The sequence below is a fragment of the Carettochelys insculpta genome, chromosome 1, assembly GCF_033958435.1.
Source record: "Carettochelys insculpta isolate YL-2023 chromosome 1, ASM3395843v1, whole genome shotgun sequence".
NCBI lineage: Eukaryota > Metazoa > Chordata > Testudines > Carettochelyidae > Carettochelys > Carettochelys insculpta.
This window is the reverse complement of record NC_134137.1, coordinates 241580595-241603071: the sequence shown is the minus strand read 5'-3', so window position 1 is coordinate 241603071 and position 22477 is coordinate 241580595. Positions and strand designations below refer to the sequence as shown.

Here is a 22477-nt window from a genome sequence, read left to right as displayed (position 1 = left end):
ACCCTGAAATTTCGTCAATTTCCCCTTGCCGTGGTTCTTTAACATGAATTTATTTGATCCTTGTTTAGCTTGTTGTATGCACTACTATGTTGAAAATGTCTCTCGTTAGACTATGACCATAGTAAATGTAAGTAAATGTGACATGAGCAATTGATTCAGCTGAAAAAAGTGGGTGTGTCATTTAACTGTTGTCTCATTAAAGTGTGCCATGTTACTGAACAGGTTGGAAACCACTAGTCTAGCCTGCTAGCCGATCAGGACCCCTTTCCTTTCACGACCAATGATTGTTTTTTTAATTAATGTTCTTAGGTCTGATGCCGAAGAGGTGAAGGGGAGGGGTCTTGGGGTATTTGTCCCTTCTTTTCATAGTTTCATTCCCTGTCTTGAAAAACATTTCCAATTGGGAAACACAACAAAAAGAGTCTGTGTAAGATATTTCCTGCTGAGTTCTTTCACCTGTTTGAGCTTCTTTTGTTTTTCTCTCCTGCTTAGTGACTCTGTTTACTGCTTGAATGCAAATTAAAGCAAGCGTATATTCCTTGGTTTAGGACAGAACTGTTGGCAAAACTTATGGTTAGGCAGGGCTGTGTGGTTTGGAAAATGTGTTAATACTAGAATACAGGCGAATTTTAGAACTTCACCTATAACATGAGTAGACATTTTATCAGGACAATACTAATCAAAAAATTATTAGTTTTCAAATAAAACCTTACCATACATACACTGTACAAAGTTGATTATAATATTATGTTTATGTGTGTATGTATATATAAATACATAGTCTATAAAACCCATGACCTACTAAATTTGTTAGTCTCAACGGTGTCACAGGACACCTTATTTGTGAAGCTACAGACTAACATGGCTGTCCCTCTGAGACTATATGAAATAAAAGGGTGCATGTTCTCACATCCCCCACCAAGATCAAGTACCAGACTAAGCAACTCAAAGAGCTTACAAGCAGTATAGCCCAGGGTTGAGCAAACTATTTGTGTTCGGCCCTGCTTTTTGTCCCTACAACTAGCAGCCTCCTCCACCTCTCCCCCGCTCTAATGTAATCCAAACTGCTGGAAATTTTGGTTATGTTCATATGGAAAAAAAGAAAAAACAAACCTTTTGGCATGTGTAAGAAAGACTGTAGAATGTAAAAAAAAACCCCAAACTTTATTAATAGCTATATAAATATGAATATACGTACATAAAAATAGTAACATAGTTCAACATTCTTAATGAGATGGATGAGCCTGAGACCCAGCAGTTAATCATGCTGCACCCCCTTATGAAATTCCAGGCCCCCCACTTGGCACACCCGTCATAGCCAATAAAACAGCCACAGAGTGGGAGACAAAGACCACGAATACCCCCAGGATGAAATAAGAAGGTGAGGGTACTGTTAGGAATTACACCTGGTTTGAGCATTTGCCTGCTAAATGCTGGGTTATGAGCTCAATCCTTGAAAGGGCAATTTAGGGGTCTGGGGCACATATAATATAAAAAGCTGCCTGGGATGGTGCTTGGTCGTGCCAAGAGGGCAAGGGAGTGGACGCCAGGACCTCCCAAGATCCTTTCCAGCACTACGAGATGCGGGTGTGTATCTCTCCTGGCAGACCGAAACTGCAGTACCGGCCTTAACTAGAAGGCCACCCTTCCTCTCCCATCAGCCCACTTAATCAGTGACTCCATAGCCGCCAGCTCTCCCTTTTCCCGGAGAGGAGAGAAACGTGAGGGCTGGACCAGGAACTCCCGCATTTCGGGCGATTTCATAGCCGCTTTAAAAGCCTCTCGGCCCGTTCGCTGCTGCCGGGTTGCCGCCACCCGGAAGGGACCCGTAGGGGCACTGCCGCGGGAAGGGCAGCGCAGGCCTGAGCCCGCCGCCCCGTGCCCCAGCCAGGCGCACGACATGGAGCGCGGTTTAAAGCCCTCCCCGGGCTCCTCCCCGGCCGGGAGCTGGAGCCTGGAGACGCGGGGGGCCCGGCGCGCCGCACAGCCCCGGCCGCCGGCTCCGACGTTGCCTTTTTAGGCCAGCGGCGCTGCAGCGGGAGGCACCGGCGCCGGGAAAAGGGCTGCGGCCGCCGCCAGAGGAGCCATCGCGCGGCCCAGGCGCCGGCACGTCCCCCCGGCCAGTCCGCGGCTGCGCCCCCCTTGCCAGCCGGCGGCGGGGAAGGCCGGAGCGGGCCATGTCCCGCGCGGAGCCGCCGGCGGCGGAGGCGGGGGCGGGGGCGGGCGGGGAGGAGGTGGTGCGGATTCGGCTGGGGGACAGGTGCTACCCGGTGTGCAAGAAGAAGCTGATCGAGCAGAGCGACTATTTCCGCGCCCTGTTCCGCTCGGGCATGCGGGAGGCCGGGCAGGGGCAGGAGGAGCAGCAGCTGCGCGGCGGGCTCAGCGCGCTGGGGCTGGAGCTGGTGCTGGACTTCATCAACACCTCGTGCCTCGCCCGGCTGGAGCAAGAGGAGGGCGGGGAGCAGGAGCCCCCTCTGCTGGAGGAGCTGATAGAGGCCGCCTCCTACCTGCAGGTCACCCCTCTGCTGCGCCTGCTCCTCTCCCAGGTGAGGCTGGGCAACTGCCTGGAGCTGCACCGCCTGGCCCAGGTCTATGGCCTCCAGGACCTGCAAGATGCCTGCCTGGACTTCATGGCCACCCATTACCACCAGGTGCTGCGTAGGCCTGAGGCCCGCCCCCACCTCCTCTTGCCCAGTGCCCTCCGGCAGCAGCTGAAGGAGAGGCGGATGAAGGGCACTGCCACCCTCCTGGCCATCGGCAACTTCATGGGTGCCACTTCTTTGGGCCTGGCCCCACGTCGCCCCATGCAGGAGGAAGCCCCTTGGTCCATGATGAGGTATGATGAGGTGGCCCAGAGATGGTTGTCTCTGGCCAACAATTTGCCCTTGGATCTGGTGAACGTTCGAGGCTATGGGTCAGCAATCCTGGACAACTACCTGTTCGTCGTCGGGGGTTACAGGATCACCAGCCAAGAGATATCGGCTGCCCACTGTTACAATCCCTGCATAAATGAATGGAGTCAGATGGCTTCAATGAACCAGAAGAGGTAAACCCCCACATGATGCCTTGCAAAGATGCAGCCTATTGGGTAATGCAGGTATAGACTAAACCCTCATATTAAAGGCCTGATTAGCCACTCACCTGCATCTTTGGAGTCAACTCTGTCAGCTTAAGCAGTGCTTGACTTTCCCCTTTTCTCTTGGTTGGCTAGTGTTAATGACCAAAAGAGACGGGAAGCAGGTTTCTGGGGTCCAGTAGGCTTTGTTGTCTCCAAATATCTACCTTTATTTAAAACAGAAATTTGTGGTAAAACACTGAAGGCAAAGTTCTCCTAGTCCCATGCATTGTGCCTTTTGGTTCAATAATCTGGTCTTTCACGTGTAGAAACCTTGTTAACATCAATGGATCCATGCATACAGAGGCTGTGTCTACATGGGCACAAATCTTCGAAATAGCCATATTTTGAAGATTACTAATGAGGCGCTGAATTGAATATTCAGCACCTCATCAGCATTAGGACGTTTCCGTCAAAGCGCCACTTTCGAAAGCACGCGGCTCAGTGCCGCTACACGGGATAAGGAGATTTCGAAAGGTGCGGGGTCCTTTCGAAAAGGACCCCCGTGTAGCCATGCTGAGCCTCACGCTTTTGAAAGCGGCGCTTTCGAAGCGCCGCGGACGGAAACATTCTAGTGTTGATGAGGCGCCTCATTAGTAATCTTTGAAATATGGCTATTTCAAAGATTTGTGCCCGTGTAGACACAGCCAGAGAGTGCAGATCATTACAGTCAAGATCCACCAAACACATTATTATTTGTATCATGGCATTTAGATGTTGTGCTAGGCTCTCAGCACACATGCTATGAAAACACAATTCTTTCCTCATATACCTTAGTGTTTAGTATACCCAAGGGTGGTGTTCTTTCCACCATCCACCCCCTCTTCCTGTTTCTTACGCTGTTTTTAAAGGCTGATGAAGGTGACCATAAGTGTATTATAATTGTCAGTGGAAGTGGCCCATATAATTCAGTGTGTTTTGTAATTAGTTTTTTTTTGTTTTTCTTCATAAAGAAATAGATAATGACAATTAGAAAAAAAAGTAAACATCTTGCAGTTTTAAAAAACAACAAGAAGTCCTTATAGACTAACAGATATTTTGCAGCATAAGCGTTCATGGGCAAAGACCCGCTTCATCAGATGCATGCGTGGCATCTTGTTTTAGAAAATGTAGACTGACTCAGCTACCTCTCTGATACTACCTTATAGTTTGTATATGTTTCTTTCTGGTGCATGTTTTAAAGGATCATCAGTAGAACTATGCAGCTATACAATTCTACACATTTAAAACTGACAGATTAGACAATACTAAGTTTGGGGGTATTTTTTAGTTCTTATGATTTGGCATGTAAATAGTTCTCACTGAGTGTTTGAAAACCAGATTTTAATAGGTCTTGGTTCAGTGTTCTCATCTTTGTGTGTAGATTTTTGTGTATGTGCAGAACACTGTTTATTTCATCAGAATTCTGTGCAGCCGTAAAGGTCAACCCATGCAGTGTCCCACTGAAGTCATTACATGAGAGCAGATCCTACACTGATCAAATTGCAGGAATGGAACCTTTAGTTGCAAAATGAGCATGACAGGAGAGATTTCCTACATCCAGTGCTTCTGCTGCAAGAGTGTGTGTTTCAGAACAAATCTTGTAGGTTTTTTTTTTCACCTGCACCTTTCCACTTCTGACCAGCTCTCTTCTTTTTCAGTTTGTTTTACCTTAAAAGATTCAATGTCCAGTATTACTCTTTACATGGATATATGCATTTATGAAGTTTTAGAAATAATGCATGGTAACTTGAACACATTTTTTTTTGAGCTGTGTCCCCCTATTTGAAAAGGGTTATCCAAAGATTAAGAAGTTTGAAATTATCGACTAGTGTTGATACCTCTTCCTTGACTAGAGAATAGCCAACAGACATTGAAGGCATTTTGCTCAACTGGATCCAAGGGTGTTGGAACAATTTTCATAGTGGGGATGCTGATCGTGGAAACAGTCTATTTGGTATTAGTTATTACTGCATCAAGGGAGGCAGTAACCTAGTTCCAGCCCTCTGCATGCATCAGGCCCTACAGCATCCCTTCTCTTTCCTGTGCCTCTTAAAGCGGGGAAGTAAACCTAAGACTAACAACACTTCATCCTCTTGACAGGGAGAGAGCATGATCCCTAAACTTCTATCAGGTGGCTTAATATGGTCTCCTGAATAGTATTTACCAAACACAAATTTGCCACTGAGAAATGAGCATTGTTGATCTTCCATTATTTGCTTCCATCCTTCCTTCCATCCAGTGTCTAATTGAAGAAACATTAAGCCAATGCAGGATAAAATGTTGTAAAAAGTCAGGAAATGCAAAATTAAAGGTTTGTACCACAGTAGTTAGTGGGACATGTTGCATATGTGTAGTGTTCCCATTTTCTACTCCTATTTCCCTTGTTTGTTGTATAAAATAATATCAGTAAACTTGATAATCTGATTATTCAAGTTTTGTGGTATCCCAGATCACTTTCTGAAATTAATGTTATCATAAAATTTCAGATGTCCCCAGAGCGCTATATGTAGGCAAATACCAGAGAGGTAGCCATGTTAGTCTGTATCTTCGAGAACAACAAGAAGTTCTGTAGTTCCTTATAGATTAACAGATATTTTGGAGCGTAAGCTTTCGTGGGCAAAGACCCACTTCATCAGATGCATCTGACAAAGCGGGTCTTTGCCCACTGAAGCTTATGCTCCAAAATATCTGTTAGTCTATAAGGTGCCACGGGACTTCTTGTTATGCATAGGCAAAGTTTGCCTGTAATTTACTCTCATTTTATGTATTTCACAAACTATAAAGGCTTGAGTGAATATTGCTGTAGGGACTTGAAAGCACAGATTTCCTGAGATTTTTAACAGAAATGGTTATAGCTTAACACTGCATTAACCTCATTTGTCTTTTTTTTTTCTCCATGTCTACGTCTACACGTGCCCCAAACTTCGAAATGGCCATGCAAATGGCCATTTCGAAGTTTACTAATGAAGCGCTGAAATCCATATTCAGCGCTTCATTAGCATGCGGGCGGCAGTGGCGCTTCGAAATTGACACGCCTTGCCGCCTCGCGGCGCGTCCAGATGGGGCTCCTTTTTGAAAGGGCCCCGCCTACTTCGAAGTCCTCTTATTCCCATGAGCTCGTGGGAATAAGGGGACTTCGAAGTAGGTGGTGTCCTTTCGAAAAGGAGCCCCGTCTGGACGTGCCGCACGGCGGCAAGGCGCATCAATTTCCAAGCGCCGCTGCCGCCCGCATGCTAATGAAGCGCTGAATATGCATTTCAGCGCTTCATTAGTAAACTTCGAAATGGCCATTTGTATGGCCATTTTGAAATTTGGGGCACGTGTAGACACGGCCCATAAGAGGAATGACACTGGATAAAGATGTAGCCAAAGTTGGTTGTTTTTTTTTTGTTTGTTTGTTTTTGTAAAGGTGCTAAAAGTTAGAGTCCTAAATGCATCTTTGTGCTTCTAAATAAGTGGCCTGGCTTTCTAAAGTTCCCAGACTCTGTGACATCACGCCACTGATTTAAGTGCTTACAAATGGATTCAGACACCTTTTAAAAAAATCTGAATGCTGTTCTCTTATTAGGTTCTGTAGGAGCAATTTCACTCTAATTCGAATGCACTGATGTTTATACTTTATGATACCAAGGGCAAACACATGAGCACCCTTGCATCAGTGAGACAAACCAGAAAGAATATAGGTACTGCAACGTAAAAGGACCAACAACTAAGCTATTGTCTCACCCCAAAAGCTCCCATCCCAGTTATGAATCAAGCTAACAAGCTTTTGAAAGCCTGACTCTCCTTTTTGTGGTTTGCTTGTTTAGCAGTTTTATGAGATTTCTTGCCATAGTATTTTAGCATCTCAAAAGCACATATGAATGGCGAGAGGGCTAGCTCAGTGGTTTGTGCATTGCCCTGCTAAACCTAGGGTGGTGAGTTCAATCCTTTAGGTAGCCATGTGTGGATCAAGGGCAAATAGATTAAGGGGAAAAAAAAGTGCCCACATGACAATAGGTCCTGCTGTGAGTGCAGGTGACTAGACTCAATGACCTTTTAAGGTTTCTCCCAGCTCTATGAGATAGATGTATCTCTAACAAAGTATCAGAGATGCCATCATTATAGCAACCCTGGAAATAGTAGGAAGTATTATCTTTATTTCACAAATGTGGAACTGGAATACATAGAGATTTAAGTGACTTACTTAAGATCACACAATAAATCAGTGGCAGAAGCAGGAATAAAATCTCAGATCTTTAAGGTCTCAAGTTCTTAATGACAAGACCATTCTTCATATTCCAGAAGACCCTGTCACACTCATGCTTATCCTTCTTCTGCACTGAAGTCTGACGATGTGTTTACCATGCACGTTTAAGACCACACCGTAGGACTCTCAACAAGTGGGCCCTTCCCTAAGCATGCCTTGCTGCCAGCTGTGGAGAAGAAGTAACAAAAGTAAGCCAACAGATCATAATCCCTCCAGAAGCCTCCCTGTTCTGGAGATTCGGGATTCTCATTAACCTGAGCCAGATCTGTAGCAGTGTTTCTGCCTCTTGTGTTTTTGGTAGCAGCCACTGAACATGTAGCCCTCTGAGCAAACAGCTGGGGGATCTTTTTTGCCAAGGGGACTCTTTAAAACTTCTGTTTTTACAAAATATGCCCCAGGATATTTAAAGCCTACATAGATTAGATGAGATTTTTTGATTTAGTCTCATGTACTTTACAGCATCCCCCACACACTTGTCTTTGTAATCACCTCTGAAGATGGGTACCATGTATTAAAATGAATAGCTGTCAAACAGTCCCACCTCTTAAAGGAGAGAAGTATAACAAAGGTGCAGACCCTGCCTCAGCCACAGCAGTGCTAGAGCTTCATGGCATTATGCTACACAGAGAGATGCTGCAATAAACGCAATGGTTCATTGAACGGAGTGTACGGAGTCTGAGATAAACAGACCGTTTGCTCAGCATGCTTCCAAGGAAGGGCAGTCACACGTTCCTCTGTCAGAGGGAACTTCAGTCAATTGGTGATTCCATGGATCACTGCTGCAAACACTGAGGCAAGGTTTCTGGTCCCCTTGAAGTTGGTGATTTAACTCTGACTTTTTAGCGGGACCTGAATTTGGACCCAAGTGAACTGTGATACCCCCGTGGCCAAAAGATCACCTTGAGGAATAAGGTCATTCATTGTAGGTTTTTAAGGTCTGGCTTGACAAAGCCTTGGTTGGAATGATTCAGTTGGGGTTGGACTAGATGACCTCCAGAAGTCTCTTCCAACCCATATCTTCTATGATTGTGCTGAATAGCAACTAATAAAAAGATTGCCCTGCCCTTAAAAATTTCTTGGATTTCATCATATCCTAAAGGTTATTGACTAGTTATTTCAATCCAGTTTATAGCTGTGATCTAGCCAGTTTCTTTTGTGCCTCATCATCGTAGTACTGGAGGGCCTCACAATCAGTAATAGATGTAGAGAAGATAAAAATCCATGTGTAGTATAGTTGTCTTATCACCATTTTACATACGGGAAACTGATGCACAGCGTAGATTGAGTGGCTAGCTAAGTGTCATGTAGGAAGTTTGTGCTTGAGTTCAATCCACATTTCTCTGAGTGCTAATCTGGGGCCAAGTCACTAGACCATACTTACTACCTTTGTAGTTAACATTTTCAACACACATTGTTGTACTGAAATATCATGTTTATTGAACTGTCTTGAGCATTATGAGCAGGGATCCTAGAAATCTGTTTGCTGCAGGAAAAACGCAGAATTTGCATTTTTACAGACAAGCTTTAATTTTTACCTTTTAGTAAACAATAAAAACACATTAGTTAAATTTTACTGAAAATAGCTGCGTAACTCATTCAACCTACCCCACCCTTGGGTTTGGTTTTTGAATGTGCTTCAAATTTCCAGTGGAACCCCATTCATCTGATTTAATTGGGAACAGGGGCTGGTGAGATGTTAAAAAACAAATACAAAAAAACCCCAGATAATCTGGAGGATTAGCAAAGAACTTTCTGTCTCTTATTATAAATTGGGGAGGAGGGACACCAGCTGCCTGCCCAAGCTTTTCTCCTGCCATCTCCAAGCAGCTAGTGGTTCAGTTAATTCAGAGGGAAAAATAACAGAGGCTCATGATACACAAGGTTCTACTATACATCAGTAAAACATTGTGTTTAACTAATAACTATATATATTGAGGCTAGGGAAACTAAAATTCATTGTTTAATTTTAATCACAATAAAAAGTTATTTTGTTTGTAGTGAAGAATATTGTTTGTTTGTTTTTTATCACAGAAAATTAGGGTCCCAGTTTATAAGGAAGTAACTTCATATGGAAAGTCATGCTCTTGGAAGCCAGTTAGTGAGGAAAGAGAGAGAGAGAGAAAACAAGGGGCTTTAGTGACTGAGTAGTGAAAAGCAGAGTCCTTTTAGGTTTTATTTTACTAAAGCTTTGTCTACGCTTTCAAGTATAAAGGGTTGCCAAAACAGTACTTTAATCATAGCACCAGTGCTGTACATGAACCACCTTCACAAGGGGAATAGCTAACAGCACTGGGAGCCCTTTTGCACTAGTGCTTTACAACTTTCTGAATTGCTGTACTCACAAGGGCAAGGAGTATTTTTCCACACTCCTGAGTGAGCAGGTTACAACAGGTTAGGGTTACCTAATTATTATTATTAACAATTTCCTTAATATTGTGCCTTTAGCATCCCTGCCCTCTGAGCCTACCTTGACTGCATTTTTAATTGTTGTTTTTCTCCAAAATTAGTGGTGTGCTTCCCCTCCCAGTGGATAATATCCCATGGTTGTAAACACCAGCCGTGGAGCATGCAGATACATCTGGAGGGAGGCTCATGGGAGCAAGCTGTAACTGAACTGCTGCCACCTGCAGGGTTTCTACAGGAAGTCAAGAGGAGCTGCTGCTGGTGAAGTCAGAGGATTAGGAGACCTTCAGGCTGCCTCTTGAAGAGATCATCTCTTCCCCACTTCCATCCCCTCACTCCCAGTTCCTGTGTGTCAGGAATTACTCCAAACACTCCTGTCAAAAAGCCTGTAGGGCAGATTCATCCCACGCATGCCTCTTGCTCTGCCAAGGCCCCAGTGTGGGATGCAAACATAACAAAGAGCCAAAATAAAGGGTATAGACAAACTCCAGTGTACTTCCGGGTGCACAATTGATGGAGGGGGCTGCTCCAAGAATTTGGTCAGTGGTCACGGGGCCACACTTTTCCATGATATTAATGGAGGCGGTGTGGGGTCTGGGACAGAAGCTGGGTACAGGAGGGAGCTGTGGGTAGAGGATTGAAGTGCAGGAAGAGATGTGGGGTCTGGATGGAAGTTTGGGTGCAGGAGATCATTCTGAGCCTGGGAGGGGTGCAGGATCTGGGAGGGAGGTGTAACCAGGAGCAGAGGTGCAGGAGGGAGGGAAGAGGGTTTGGACTGTGACCTAGGGCAGGGAGTCAGATTGCCGGAGGGGGTGGGGTGCCTGTTGCAGGCTCTGGCCGGGAGGCATTTACCATAGACAGTTCCTGGCCAACAGCCCAGCAGGACCTTCAGGCAGGCTGCCTGCCTGTCACACCCCCACACACCATTCAAAGCAGCCAGATGCTGGGGCCAGCATGTGGGTCTCTGTGCCGTGCGCCCCGTGCGGAAGATCTGTGCAGGTTGCATGCACTTGCAAGCATGGCCCAGGCAGCTCCCATGGGAGTTGTGAGGATTGTGTTGGGGGTGGGGGCAGCATGTGGAGACTCCCCTGGCTAGGGAGGTGCACACTGCTCCCAGCAGTTGGCCTCTTTGAGCCATGTATGGGGCTGTGGCGGGTAGGGAGCCTGCTTGAGCAGCCCCCTGGGCTGCAGGACATTGGTGTCCCAGAATATCCTGGCAGGCTACATTTGAGTGTTTGGTAGGCTGGATCCGGCCCATGGGCTGGATTTTGCCCACCTCGGATAGGATAGGAGCTACTCAGTATTGGGGTGGCTTCCCCCTGCAGCCGGCGGCTCATCCTATTCCGTCCCACAGTCTGTTCTGCCCCACTAACTCACTTCTGTGACACTGGGGCTGCAGCTGGCTTTCTGTGCTGCTGGAGGGCCAGTGACACTTGATTCCTGCATGCACAAAGTGGGTGTGGGGGCGGGACAGAGCAGAGACACCAGGACTCTGCTCTACTTGGACTGCAGCCTTCCTTGGGCCTCCAGGGACTGGGTGTCTCTGGCCCTATGGGAGGGGAAGGGTGCTGTCAGCGGCATCATGATAGCAGAGCTGCACGCTAACTCGTTTCACAGCAGGACCACAGAGGGCCACTCAACAGCAGGGTGGCCTTCCCCACAGCTGAGGGCTCATCTTCCTCCTTGCAGTCCTGTCTTGAGGGGGCGAGGAGGTGCATGTAATGCTGTGTTAGCCAAGTCCTTTCTTTGCCTCCTAGGATGAGAGACAAGGAAGTGATTTGGACAAGAGGCTTTTGGGCATACTCACACAGGAAACCGAACATGCTATGGGATTTATTTCTGTAAAGGCCTCTTCCTGTAATCAGACTTTCATGCATCTCTATCTCTGATGTAAATAGTTTTCAACTATAAAAATGAGGCAACAAATTTATGTGGAACCTTGGGATTAAATTGAATAACATTCAAATAAGGCGCATTTGAAAGGTGTAATTCCTGGTGTAACTCCATTGAAGTCGGTGGAGTTACATCAGGAGTGGATATGACCCAGTATTGAGATCAGTGGGTCCCAAAGTGTGGCCCATGCAACACTGGCTAGTGGTTATGGGACAATGGTGGTTGTGTGGAGCTTGCTTTCCTGGTTTATAGCTGCTGAAGGACATTAAAAAGGGATAGTTTCCTCATGTTAGTATTTTGTAAAAAACCATGGCTGTAATTGGCACACAAAGGTGAGTGGTAATTCAAGGTAATTGCAATATGAAGCTATGGGCCAAGCCCTGAAAAAGTACGATCAGTGCCTGTGAGAAAAATAAATGAGTTAGTGCTGTAGGTAGACTTCCTTTATGTGACAGGCATGCTCTGAGCATCATCTTAAGCAATGCTGAAATCACCCAAGTAGTTTGAACACTTTTACAGGAATGTATGACATGAACCCCATCTAGACCATCAGGAGTTGAGATTTGTGCCATAACATCAATGACAAAGTAACTTTCTTTCGATTTCCAACAAGGCTTCCAATTACATAGATGCCATCAGGCAAATGTGATATTAATGATCTCCCTACAAGTAAAGCAGCAAGGGGCCATATTTTCTTGTGATTAGAGCTGCTAAATCTGATTAAGATGACCTGAGTTCTGTTCCATTATGACATTATGACTCTGGATGGTCCATTTGTCTTCTCTGTCTCTTAGCCATCATCTGTTAAGTGTAGTCAGTGCCCAACTTCACAAAGTGCCTTGTGGCCATCAGGTGAAAGATCTTGTATATGCCCAAATGAACTAATTTTATCAGACCAGAGCTCTGCTTCTGCCTTTCATAACAGAGACAAACACAGCCGTAGGCCTGCTAACATTTTAGTAATTTTAAAGGATATGCTTAATTTCTCAAATATAGTCAATCTGCAGTTCCTCAGATTTGGAACTCCAGTAGAGCACGTGTGTATTTTTTCCTTCTTTCTATAGCTTTTTAAATAGGCACATCTCTTTGAAACACAGAATATTTTTGCAAGTAATTGCTCTGATTTCATACTCATTATTGCCACTTAAGTCCATATTCTTTAAGCTGGAAAACTTAATGACTGTTGACTCGAGGTGTGCCAAGTGACTTAATAGTAAATGACATCAAAAACAGAATCAAAAGCAAATAATTCTTTCTCAGAAGCATTTGAGTTGCCAGAGCCATCTCAGGATTACAAGAACAAAATGATTCCACCTGGAAGGAGGCTTCCCTCCTGCCATCCCCCCCACTTATGTTTCCCCACATGTGATTTATGCAAAAATTGCAGGGCAGTCTGCTGCCAGGCAGTGTTCATTTTGTTCAGACAAAAGCATACATACTCTGTCTACTTAGGCAGTGTTCTTATTGACTTGTAACCTCATGCACACACTGAGTGAAGCTTGCATTTTGACTGATAGCCACTGCATTGCTAAAGTCTTTGCGGGCCTAAATGAGTCATTGTATTGACCTTCCGTTGATCAAGTGCAGAGGGGTAAATTTCACCAATTGCATTTACAAGGAGTATCACCTGAGTAAAATTTGCTGGATCTGGCTCAAGTCAAGTTGTGCCGAAGAAGCAATTTTATTATCCATTGATCCATCTCTTTCCCATCTTGCTCTTTTTCTTCAGTTTTTCTGTGTCTTCTTATCTCTCCTTTTATTCCCTGATTTCTGGAATGTTTCTCCATGCATTTTCTTTAGATGCTCAAGGTGCAAAATGATACCACAGATCATGTGCAAGTTTCCCTTTGCAGCCTGTGAAAGATGCAGGATATAGTAGAGTAAAATGGAGGTTGAAATATAGAACTTTGATATTGTTACATCAAAAACAGATTATTGGTATGTTGAGCTCAGCATACTGTGTTAGTGTTTGGCTCCAGCTTTTGACTGAAGGGAAGAATACCAAAGTGCGTTACTTTCAGAATAATTTTGGTGGTGAAAGTAAAGAGAGAAAAACAGAGAGGAACTATTCCCTTTCATCTGCTGCAGGATCTCATTCACCCTGTAGTAAACTAAATACCTTTTTATCATGGATTGTTGAAATACTATCACAGGCCATGGACAGGGCTCAATTGCATGCATTAATCTACTTCTACATGCAGATCCAGGAACTCTGACTAGAATAATATTTGTGTACATGTGCACGTGCCTGAGCAACAGAACACACACACACACAAAACACAATGCAGCTTGCACAGATTACTTTGCTGAAGAGCTAAAGTTAAAATGTGCTGGTCTGAAATCTAAGTATAAAATGTTTAAAAGCATTATTATTATTATAAATTTCCTGAATGCCCTCCATGTGCTTATACCTCTGCAAACACAGAAGATCCAGGTCCTGTCCCAAGGATCTTACAGTCTACCTGGAAACAGACAAAAGAGTTCAGTCTGCGATATACCAGCTGATGGTGCAAGTTTGAAGAGATGATGGTATCTTGGAACTGTAATAAAAATGTCCTTTCCTTTTCCTTTTTTTTTTCTTTTGTGTGTGTGTCATCTGCTAGCTATTTCATTACTTCAATCTGTGTCTTCTAGGTCCAATTTTAAGCTTTTGGCTGTAAACGGAAAGCTCTATGCAATTGGCGGCCAATCCCTTTCCAATGTGGAGTGTTACAGCCCAGAGCACGACTGGTGGAATTTTGTGGCATCTATGCCAAACCCTCTTGCAGAATTCTCAGCTTGTGAATGCAAAGGCAAAATTTATGTTGTTGGGGGATATACTACAAGAGGTAAGACACATTTCTTTTAATCCCTATTGTCTTCTGAGATCACAAACAATTTGTTCAAGACCAAAATTTCATCTGTGTTTATAGATGGAAGTGTTCTGAAACAGCAAAAATAACCTAAGATAAAGCACTTGGTAGAAAATAATTCACAGCCAAAAAGTACAAACCAGGGTGCCAGTCGTTAAAGTAGCCTAACTTCTAAAGGAATTGCACATGCTCGGCACCTCTGCAGATTGCAAAACAAGGCATGCAGCTCAGTCTCCTTTTTAGGTATGGGTGGCTGAAGATGAAACAAAGGTCTCAGCAGCTGACATCTTTTGTTTCCTTTTAAAATACCTTTCTTATTGTAATCTGTTCGCATAACAATTTAATATCCCAGACAAGGTTTTTCATTTTAAAAAGGAAATGAAAACATTTCAGTTCACCTTGTAATTGTTATAGCCTGGCATTTCCATTGCTCTGCCAAGAAAATAAACAAAAATAGCCATCATTTATGCATGATACATTTAAATAGAAGTCTGCTTCCTTCCGTCACTGTGCTAGCCTGCCGTTGCTGTGCAGCTTTCCTTTGCAATGTAATGGCAAAAGCAGAGCTGTGTACGTGCCCTCTGACATGACCAATGATTATGGTGCATGGATGAGGAAAGAAGGAAAAAGGAAACACTGTTTGCATCTACTGTATTAGAACTGTGGAGGAAAACAAATACTTAGCTCTTGTCTATTTGTCCACACTAGAGTTTTCCACTGTGCTATTCACTGTAATGTGCCAGTGCTTCACAGGTAAATTAAATCTGCATGGTAAGGTCTAGGGAACTTCCTGGAGTTTTCTGCTTTCCCTCCCACTGGTCCCCATTTAAAGGATGCACTGGCTGAGATCTGAGACTACAGGCCTAAACCTCTCTAACCTGTCACTCTCTCATTCAGCAAACTCCATAATCCGACATGATTTTAGTTAGCCGGATGGCCAAGTTTCCCCTGGTCCCATAAAGTTTATTTACAACCACCGGCCCTGGCTCTCAGTGTTCTGTGCTGTTCTTTAGCTGTAATTTGCCCCTAAATGTCTTCTAAGAGCCCAGTAAGCTGTGGAGGCATCAGTAATGTACTAGACAATATTGATAACCCCATTGTCTGGCAAATTCTTTTGTCTGGCACCGGTGAGGTCCTGAGGGAGCCAGATAAGAGAGTTTCAACCTGTATCTTCTCTGGGGGGAGGGAGTGGAGCAATTATTAACTATCAGTCAGTGATCAAAGATTAAAAAGACAACACACAAACTAACATATAAGAATTATTCACCTAAACCCTCAACTCCCTGCATACCACTTGGACTCTGTAATCAGTGTGCCAAAACTGGTTTAAATCTTTCCCTCTAAAAAAGAAAACAAGTGATCAGAGGCTCCAGTCTCAAAATGGAGAAGATTATCATTCCAACTTCCTTGTAAATATGTTGTGCAGTGTTGGAAGATATATTGTTTCTTTAGAGCTAGTGTGACCCACAGATAGGCAATCTAATATTGATTGAAATACCATAATCCTATGCTGATGTACTTTGGATTTTTGCATAAACACCTATCCTTTGTTTCAGATAGGAATATGAACATTTTGCAGTACTGTCCTATCTCTGACTGCTGGACCAACTTTGAGCTGTGTGATGTGCACATTCGCAAGCAGCAGATGCTCTCTGTTGAGGAAACCATCTACCTGGTCGGGGGTTGTATTCATGAACTGGGACCTAACCAAAAATCTGGCCAAAGTGAGGACATGTTAACAGTGCAGTCTTACAACATTGCAACCAGAGAATGGGTCTACCTCAAGGAGAACACGTCTAAATCAGGTCTCAACTTGACTTGTACTCTCCATAATGATGGGATCTATATAATGAGCAGAGACATTACACCATCTACAAGCTTGGAACACCGGATTTTTCTTAAGTATGACATATTCTCAGATAGGTGGGAGTCACTTAGACGCTTTCCAGCCTTTGGACAAAACATGTTGGTCTGCTCTGTATATTTGCCCAGTATGCTAGAACTGTAATTACACCTTTTTCCCTTTCACTTTAGCCATCATATTTCCAGGATTTTTGAAAATTTCAATTAAACTTACTTTTCGTTGTTATGTTCAGTTTAAATGATTCCAAGCAATGTGTGCATTCCTGATTCAACAGCACTCTGTTAGTACCTGACATAGGTATCATAAAGTAACATGGATTTGTTTAGTTTTATCGCCCATGTTAATGAAATTCAAATGTTAAATAAGCAGGATACATGATAAAAAAGAAAACAGGCTTTCAGGATTGTCTGTTTTAATAAACTGAGAAATATCAAAGGTAAGGAATTATTTTTAAGTATGGTTTTTCCTGTCAGTTTCCTACTAGATGCACAAAGATGATTTGTACCTAAGTATTTTTATCTTGTTTACAATAACAACAGGAGGGAGATTTTTAAAGGCAAACATGGCCATTGGGCACTCACTGGGGATTCAGAATCTCCCCTATAGTTTCTTACAGAACACCCATGTGGGCACTGGGCACATATGTACAACGATTTCAAAGCGCTTCCCTGAGTATTGGATGTTTTTTTAATGTCAGATGGTGACAGGCAATGAACTACTCTTTACAATAAACAAACAAACAAACGAACAAACAAAAAAAAACCAAAAAAAAAAAACCCACACACAAAGGGGGACTGAACTCCAAATGGGGAAAGGGTGCTTGGCTGGAGAAGTGATTTAAAAATAATTTCTGATCAGTTCGCTCTTCCGTGGACTCAGTGGTTGAAACCAAATTGTAGAAACAAAGGAACAGATTGTGAAGTCAGTTATGTGTCAGTAGAACCCCAGAAGGCTAAGCAGGATGGCTCCGTGCAAGGGTTGGTCAGTCAGTCCTGTGCCAAAAGGAGTATGGGGCAGCTCAGAGGTGCGAGAAAGAGAGATGACCTCATGTAAATGAGCTACCACCTGAACAGCTCTGTGTGCATCCTGGTCCGTACCCTTTCCACCAGATGGTGTGATATGGGCCACTCTAGCCTGTGGTCTATGGTAATCCCTTTTCTGCCTCATGGGGAAGGGGCAGGGAGAGATGAGACCTGGACCTGTGATTTTCAAATATGCAAATTTGGAGTATTTGGGAAGAATAGCTTTTGGGGAGAAGGGTTCTCTTCCTCTCCTCACAGCCTGTCTCAAAATCAGGGGGGATCTTTAGTTCATCTGGACTCTCTTTTGCTACTTGACAAGTTTTGAACAGCCTATTCACTCTATCTGCTTGGGAAACATCCACAACTCTCTCTCCCCTCCCTCTCAGGCAAAGCAAAGAGAGTAGAAAGTCGTGAAAGCCTTACACATGGCAATCTATTTCCTTAGGGGAGACCTAGCCCACAGAGCCCATGCCACAGCTTTTACAGGCCCTAGCACAGATGCTGCTGGTTGCACGACTGTGTTCAATAACAGGGGACAGGAGAATTCCAGCTTGTCCCCTGCAGTGATTCAGTCAACACATAAGCTTCTTTTTGGGGTGGAAAGAATATGTACCTGGAGGTTTTGTGCCCACAAAATGAACTGTTGGCCAAGTGTGACTAAAGCAATCAGGAAGTGTAAGCACTCACAGTGTAGTGCCTGCAGTCCAGCTAGGTACACAAACATGGGTAGCCATGGTTTTGAAGATGTGACACATAAGGAGCAGCTGCCTCTGTTATAGCAACATAAGTAGGCTAAGCAACCCCATCTATTCCCTGAATAGAAATAAGGTGACTGGAATGGAATAGTTTAATCAAATCTCTGTTTTATATCTTCAAAACATGTAGTTTCAGTGTCTTTGGGTTGCTGTGAGCAGGAGGCTATTATCCCATGGCAGCTTTCCTTAGACATATTATCCGATGATTTGTTTTCCTCCGTTCTCTGCAGGACTAGATTTTTTTTTCTAATGTCTCCCAAAGGCATCCCAGTCACAATCAGAACAATATACATTGGAGATCTCTTCACAGTGGAGTCAGTCGGTCTGCAGTCTTTTGCCCACTGACTTTTGTGCTGAATTGTTTGTGAAGAGCTATCGCTTCCAGATTCACCCCCTGCTGAGAGTAATATCTCTGAATGACAACTTTCAAATCTGGTGTCCATTAATCGAATAACTTCCAACCCAAGCTGGGGTGTTTTGTTTCTTGGGAGTGATTGTTCCATTCACAGTGGCCTCCTACTATATTTAGTTAATGTACACAATCAACTTTATGATTCTTTTACACCAGACAAAGAAAATCTCTCTCGGCAGGGCCTACTTTCAGTGCTCTGTGATCAGTTCACTACTTTTAAGGTCTGGTGAGCCAGCATTGGTGACTTAGGTGGGAATGGTAGCTGAGACTTAAAAAAAAAAAAGATGATTTTTGTGGACTGTTCGGACATTGGCATCTCTGCTGTGAATCCACCTGATCTGGCACAGGCTGTAATGTGCAGGAGCATACTGAATTAGACTTAAGTAACGGTTGCACAAACTTTTTTTTTTTTTCCAGGGGGAAATTATTGGTGTGTGGCCTTCCACACCTCAGAGAAGAAATCCTCATGACTGTCCCATTCCAGTCTCATTTTCCTTCCTTTGCTTTCATACTCCACATACGGTATCGTTTAGAAACTACTATCCTGGTAGACAAGACAGACTGGCAAAGGAGCTCTTTTCATAGCTCATCAACAAACTACTTAGTCAGCCCATGGAAATGTTGTTGAGTGATGCAAGACATTCTGTTACCTCCCTGGGAGGGTAAAACACTCTTAATTTAAGGGGCAATTAAATTTCCATTGAATGGCAGCTATATAAATATACTAAAACGAGAGGCCGTGTGGTCTACTTAATTGAGCACAGGACTGGGAATTCCTGAATCTTAATCCCAGCTCTGCCCTGCACTTACTGTGTGGCCTTGGACAGGTCATCTAGCTCCTTTGTGTCCATTTTTCCCCTCTGCAGAGTGTGGACAGTAATTATCCCACATGGGGTGTTGACTTTAAATCATTTAATGTTTGTCAAACACTTCGAACATGTAAAGAACTACATAAATGCTGTGCCTTGTTATAATTTCATTACTGAAATTGTCTTGTGGGGAGGTGTTAGGACAGAAGGCAAGTAGGAATTCCACCTTGCTCCATATTAGCTATCTTTTAAGAAGTGTTTACATTCTTCTCTGTATTTCTTAACAGATTTGTGTTCCCATTTGTCAGCTTTTCTTTTGTTTACATATTGGCTATTTTTCTTTTCTTCACATAATGAGCGATAGATGATCTTAGTTCACCTGTCCCCCACCTGTCTTTTGAGCTTTAGCCATCCATGCTTAGTATCTCTTCTTGCCCTTCATGTCTACCTCATTCAGGGTTGTGTACCCAGGCATCAACCTTTCATATTCTCTCATGGACACTGCCCTTGCCTCTTGGGCCAGTTCCACCGGATAGTAAAATCTGGCCTTAGTGAAAACAGACTATACAACAGAGGACAATTTTAAGGACTCATAAAGATCACTGAGACTAAGGCAAAGAGAACTTGTCAGACCTGTAGTTTCTGCTTTCCAGGTAAGGCCTGTAGTTTCAATGTGAAATAAGATTTGGATGATATTTAAGCTTCTTGTTTTCCACATAATCTCCCTGGCCAGTTTCCGTAGCATTTCTCCCATGTCCTGCTAGTTGGCCTTCCACGTCTGTATATTCACTTCTTTGAAGTTTTTGTCTTGCTACATCCATTGTCCAGCCTGCTTTACTACAATTACATTATACTACTTTGTCAGTCTTTAAAGTGTGACCATCTGCCTTTCACACTGTGCTGTTCTTACCAGTAACAAGGACGAAACAATGAGGTGGTATATAGCCCCAGGAGAGCATTTTTATTTCTCTCACTTTGGGCTCTTGGCAGAGGAAAGGGACCTATACCAACAAACGTTTCTTTTATCGAATTTCAGTGAGAAATGACAATCCATTTATTCAGACACTTTGAGAAAAGTGGTCTGTGTCAGGGCCATAAAAGAGAATGGAAGGCATAGCATGTAGTAACTACACTCAGCACTTTGAAGGTTCAGATACTTCACAAGCAATGATGAATCATCCCTGTGAGGAAGGTGGTGTTATAATCTAGGGCAGCTCGTTTAGGGTAAAGACTGGGGTAGCGAGTTCATAAACAGCTATTAAGAATTCCTTTCTGAAGGCAGTAGCCGTGAGTCTTTGTAGATTTTATTGATTTTGCACTTACAAGGATGACCAAAGGGTGGCTCCCCACACCCACGGTAAGTTTTAGAAACAAAACCAAAGCCTTAAGGTAGGGAGCATTTAAACATTTTCTCCTGATACTCTAATTAATGCTGACATTCTGTACATACCGTATGTTTTCTCTCTGATATGCTCGGCGCCTGTTTCAGTGCCACTTGTGTTTCTTTTCCAAAAGGAGGGAGAGAATGCTGGAAAAGGAGCCTTGCCTTGGTGGAACCTTTCTGTTGCCCCCTTTGAAACTGGTACCTTAATGCATGTTGTGCATGTATTTCTGTTTCTTCCTGGTGATGTTGATGTTACCAATAAACAACTATTAAGTATGTCATTAGAATTCAGCATTTTGAATATGTTTTAATATTTGTACAGTAGCTAGAACCATTACACACACACAATTTCTTCAATGTGAACTATCCCTGTCAAAAAAGGTACAACTTAGCCGAAACTGTACAGGATACTGAGTGCCCCCAAGTCCCATGTTCTTCAGTGGCAAATAAAGGCATTTGGCTCCTTCATGTGAGCTTTTCAAACCCTATACTGTACTCCCTTTTTTGGTTTTAACTTCTGACAGTCCACAAAAGATGAAACAGTCTGCTCAGATTTTATGATGTGTGGTAAAAATTTGTCACAGTGCCTAGAGATGACAAATGCAGTGAAATAAAATGATATTTTTCAATTAACAAAATCATTCGTTCACTTCCATTGGTGCTAGAATGTGACTAGAGGCCGAATAGTCATTGTGGCTCTGGGTCCGATATTGCTTATATGCACACATGTACACCCATCTCTCTCTCTCTGTTTCCTCTGATGTATCTCTCAGCCTCCTGAGAGTTGCACTGGCTATTCTGGTGTTCTCATTTAGGTAACACAAAACTGGAGGAGAAGGTTCTTCTATTGTGATATTGTTGCCCCTTTCCTTCCCTTCCTTTGAGACAAAAATGCCTCACACTGCAGGCCAGTGCTCAACATGGGGTTCTTTTCTGTTGCGAGCTTACAGCTAATTGCTGAGGTCAGATTTCTGACGCAGGACCCATCCTTCTGTGGACTCAGTGCTGCCTGCCCACTTTTGTGCAGTGTGTATTTTATGCTTATTGGTCCCCCTGCTGAAGCTGATCAGTGCACTCTCCCTCTTCTGTAAGCTCTATGTAAAGAAGAGGTAGAGATGTTAAGAGTGTTGATAGATGCTTTATAGTTAAAGTTGAAATTAGCTTCCCATTATAAAGCTGATCTCTGCAGTTCCTCATCCTTTCCTTTTCCACTCGCTACCCCTAATAATTTCTTCAAATAGTAACTGGTGCCACATAATGCTGCGTAATCCCCACAGAGTGGTATGGAGAACCGAGTAAAATACAGAGAAAACGGGTTTAATTTTTTCCAGTTCACTTTATACACACTTTCCTCAATTGTTTGACAAGTCAAATTTTTAAAATGTCCTAGACTATCAGTTTAACATTATTTTTATTGGCCATATCATAGAGAACTCTTTTGTCACCTCGACCCATATGGATGGAGGTCCAACTCAACAACTAGCCCTACTGAAAGCAATATGGGTATTTACAGAATGTGGCATTTACCCCAGGTAAACATGGTAGAATCTAACCTTAGTATTTTGAAGGAGTTGAGAGGTTCATGGTGGCTGGGGACTGGTGAGATATTAGGAGTGGTATTGCTTAATACGTCTGGGGACAACTGTCATTTCAAAAATGTTCTAATTTACTTAAATTTGGGGGTTGTTTAAATGGATCTCACTTTCAGCACTGGCTGTTCCTTAAAGAAGTCTCCAG

General features: G+C 43.5%; 1 protein-coding gene across 1 annotated transcript; it reads left to right on the top strand.

The window, feature by feature from the left end:
- Positions 1 to 1698: 1698 nt before the first annotated feature.
- Positions 1699 to 21332, top strand: KLHL42 (kelch like family member 42). The gene is made up of 3 exons (XM_075003196.1): positions 1699 to 3046; positions 14277 to 14470; positions 16051 to 21332. The coding sequence occupies exons 1-3, from the start codon at positions 2178 to 2180 to the stop codon at positions 16500 to 16502; spliced, it is 1515 nt and encodes a 504-aa protein (XP_074859297.1). The 5' UTR covers positions 1699 to 2177; the 3' UTR covers positions 16503 to 21332.
- Positions 21333 to 22477: the final 1145 nt, after the last annotated feature.

What these genes read in the sequence shown, in the direction of transcription:
- KLHL42 (XM_075003196.1), top strand. Translation starts at nt 2,178, where the DNA reads ATGTCCCGCGCGGAGCCGCCGGCGGCGGAGGCGGGGGCGGGGGCGGGC. An exon ending in GCTTCAATGAACCAGAAGAG is followed by an intron (nt 3,047 to 14,276) that starts GTAAACCCCCAC and finishes TGTGTCTTCTAG; the next exon opens with GTCCAATTTTAAGCTTTTGG. An exon ending in TGGGGGATATACTACAAGAG is followed by an intron (nt 14,471 to 16,050) that starts GTAAGACACATT and finishes CCTTTGTTTCAG; the next exon opens with ATAGGAATATGAACATTTTG.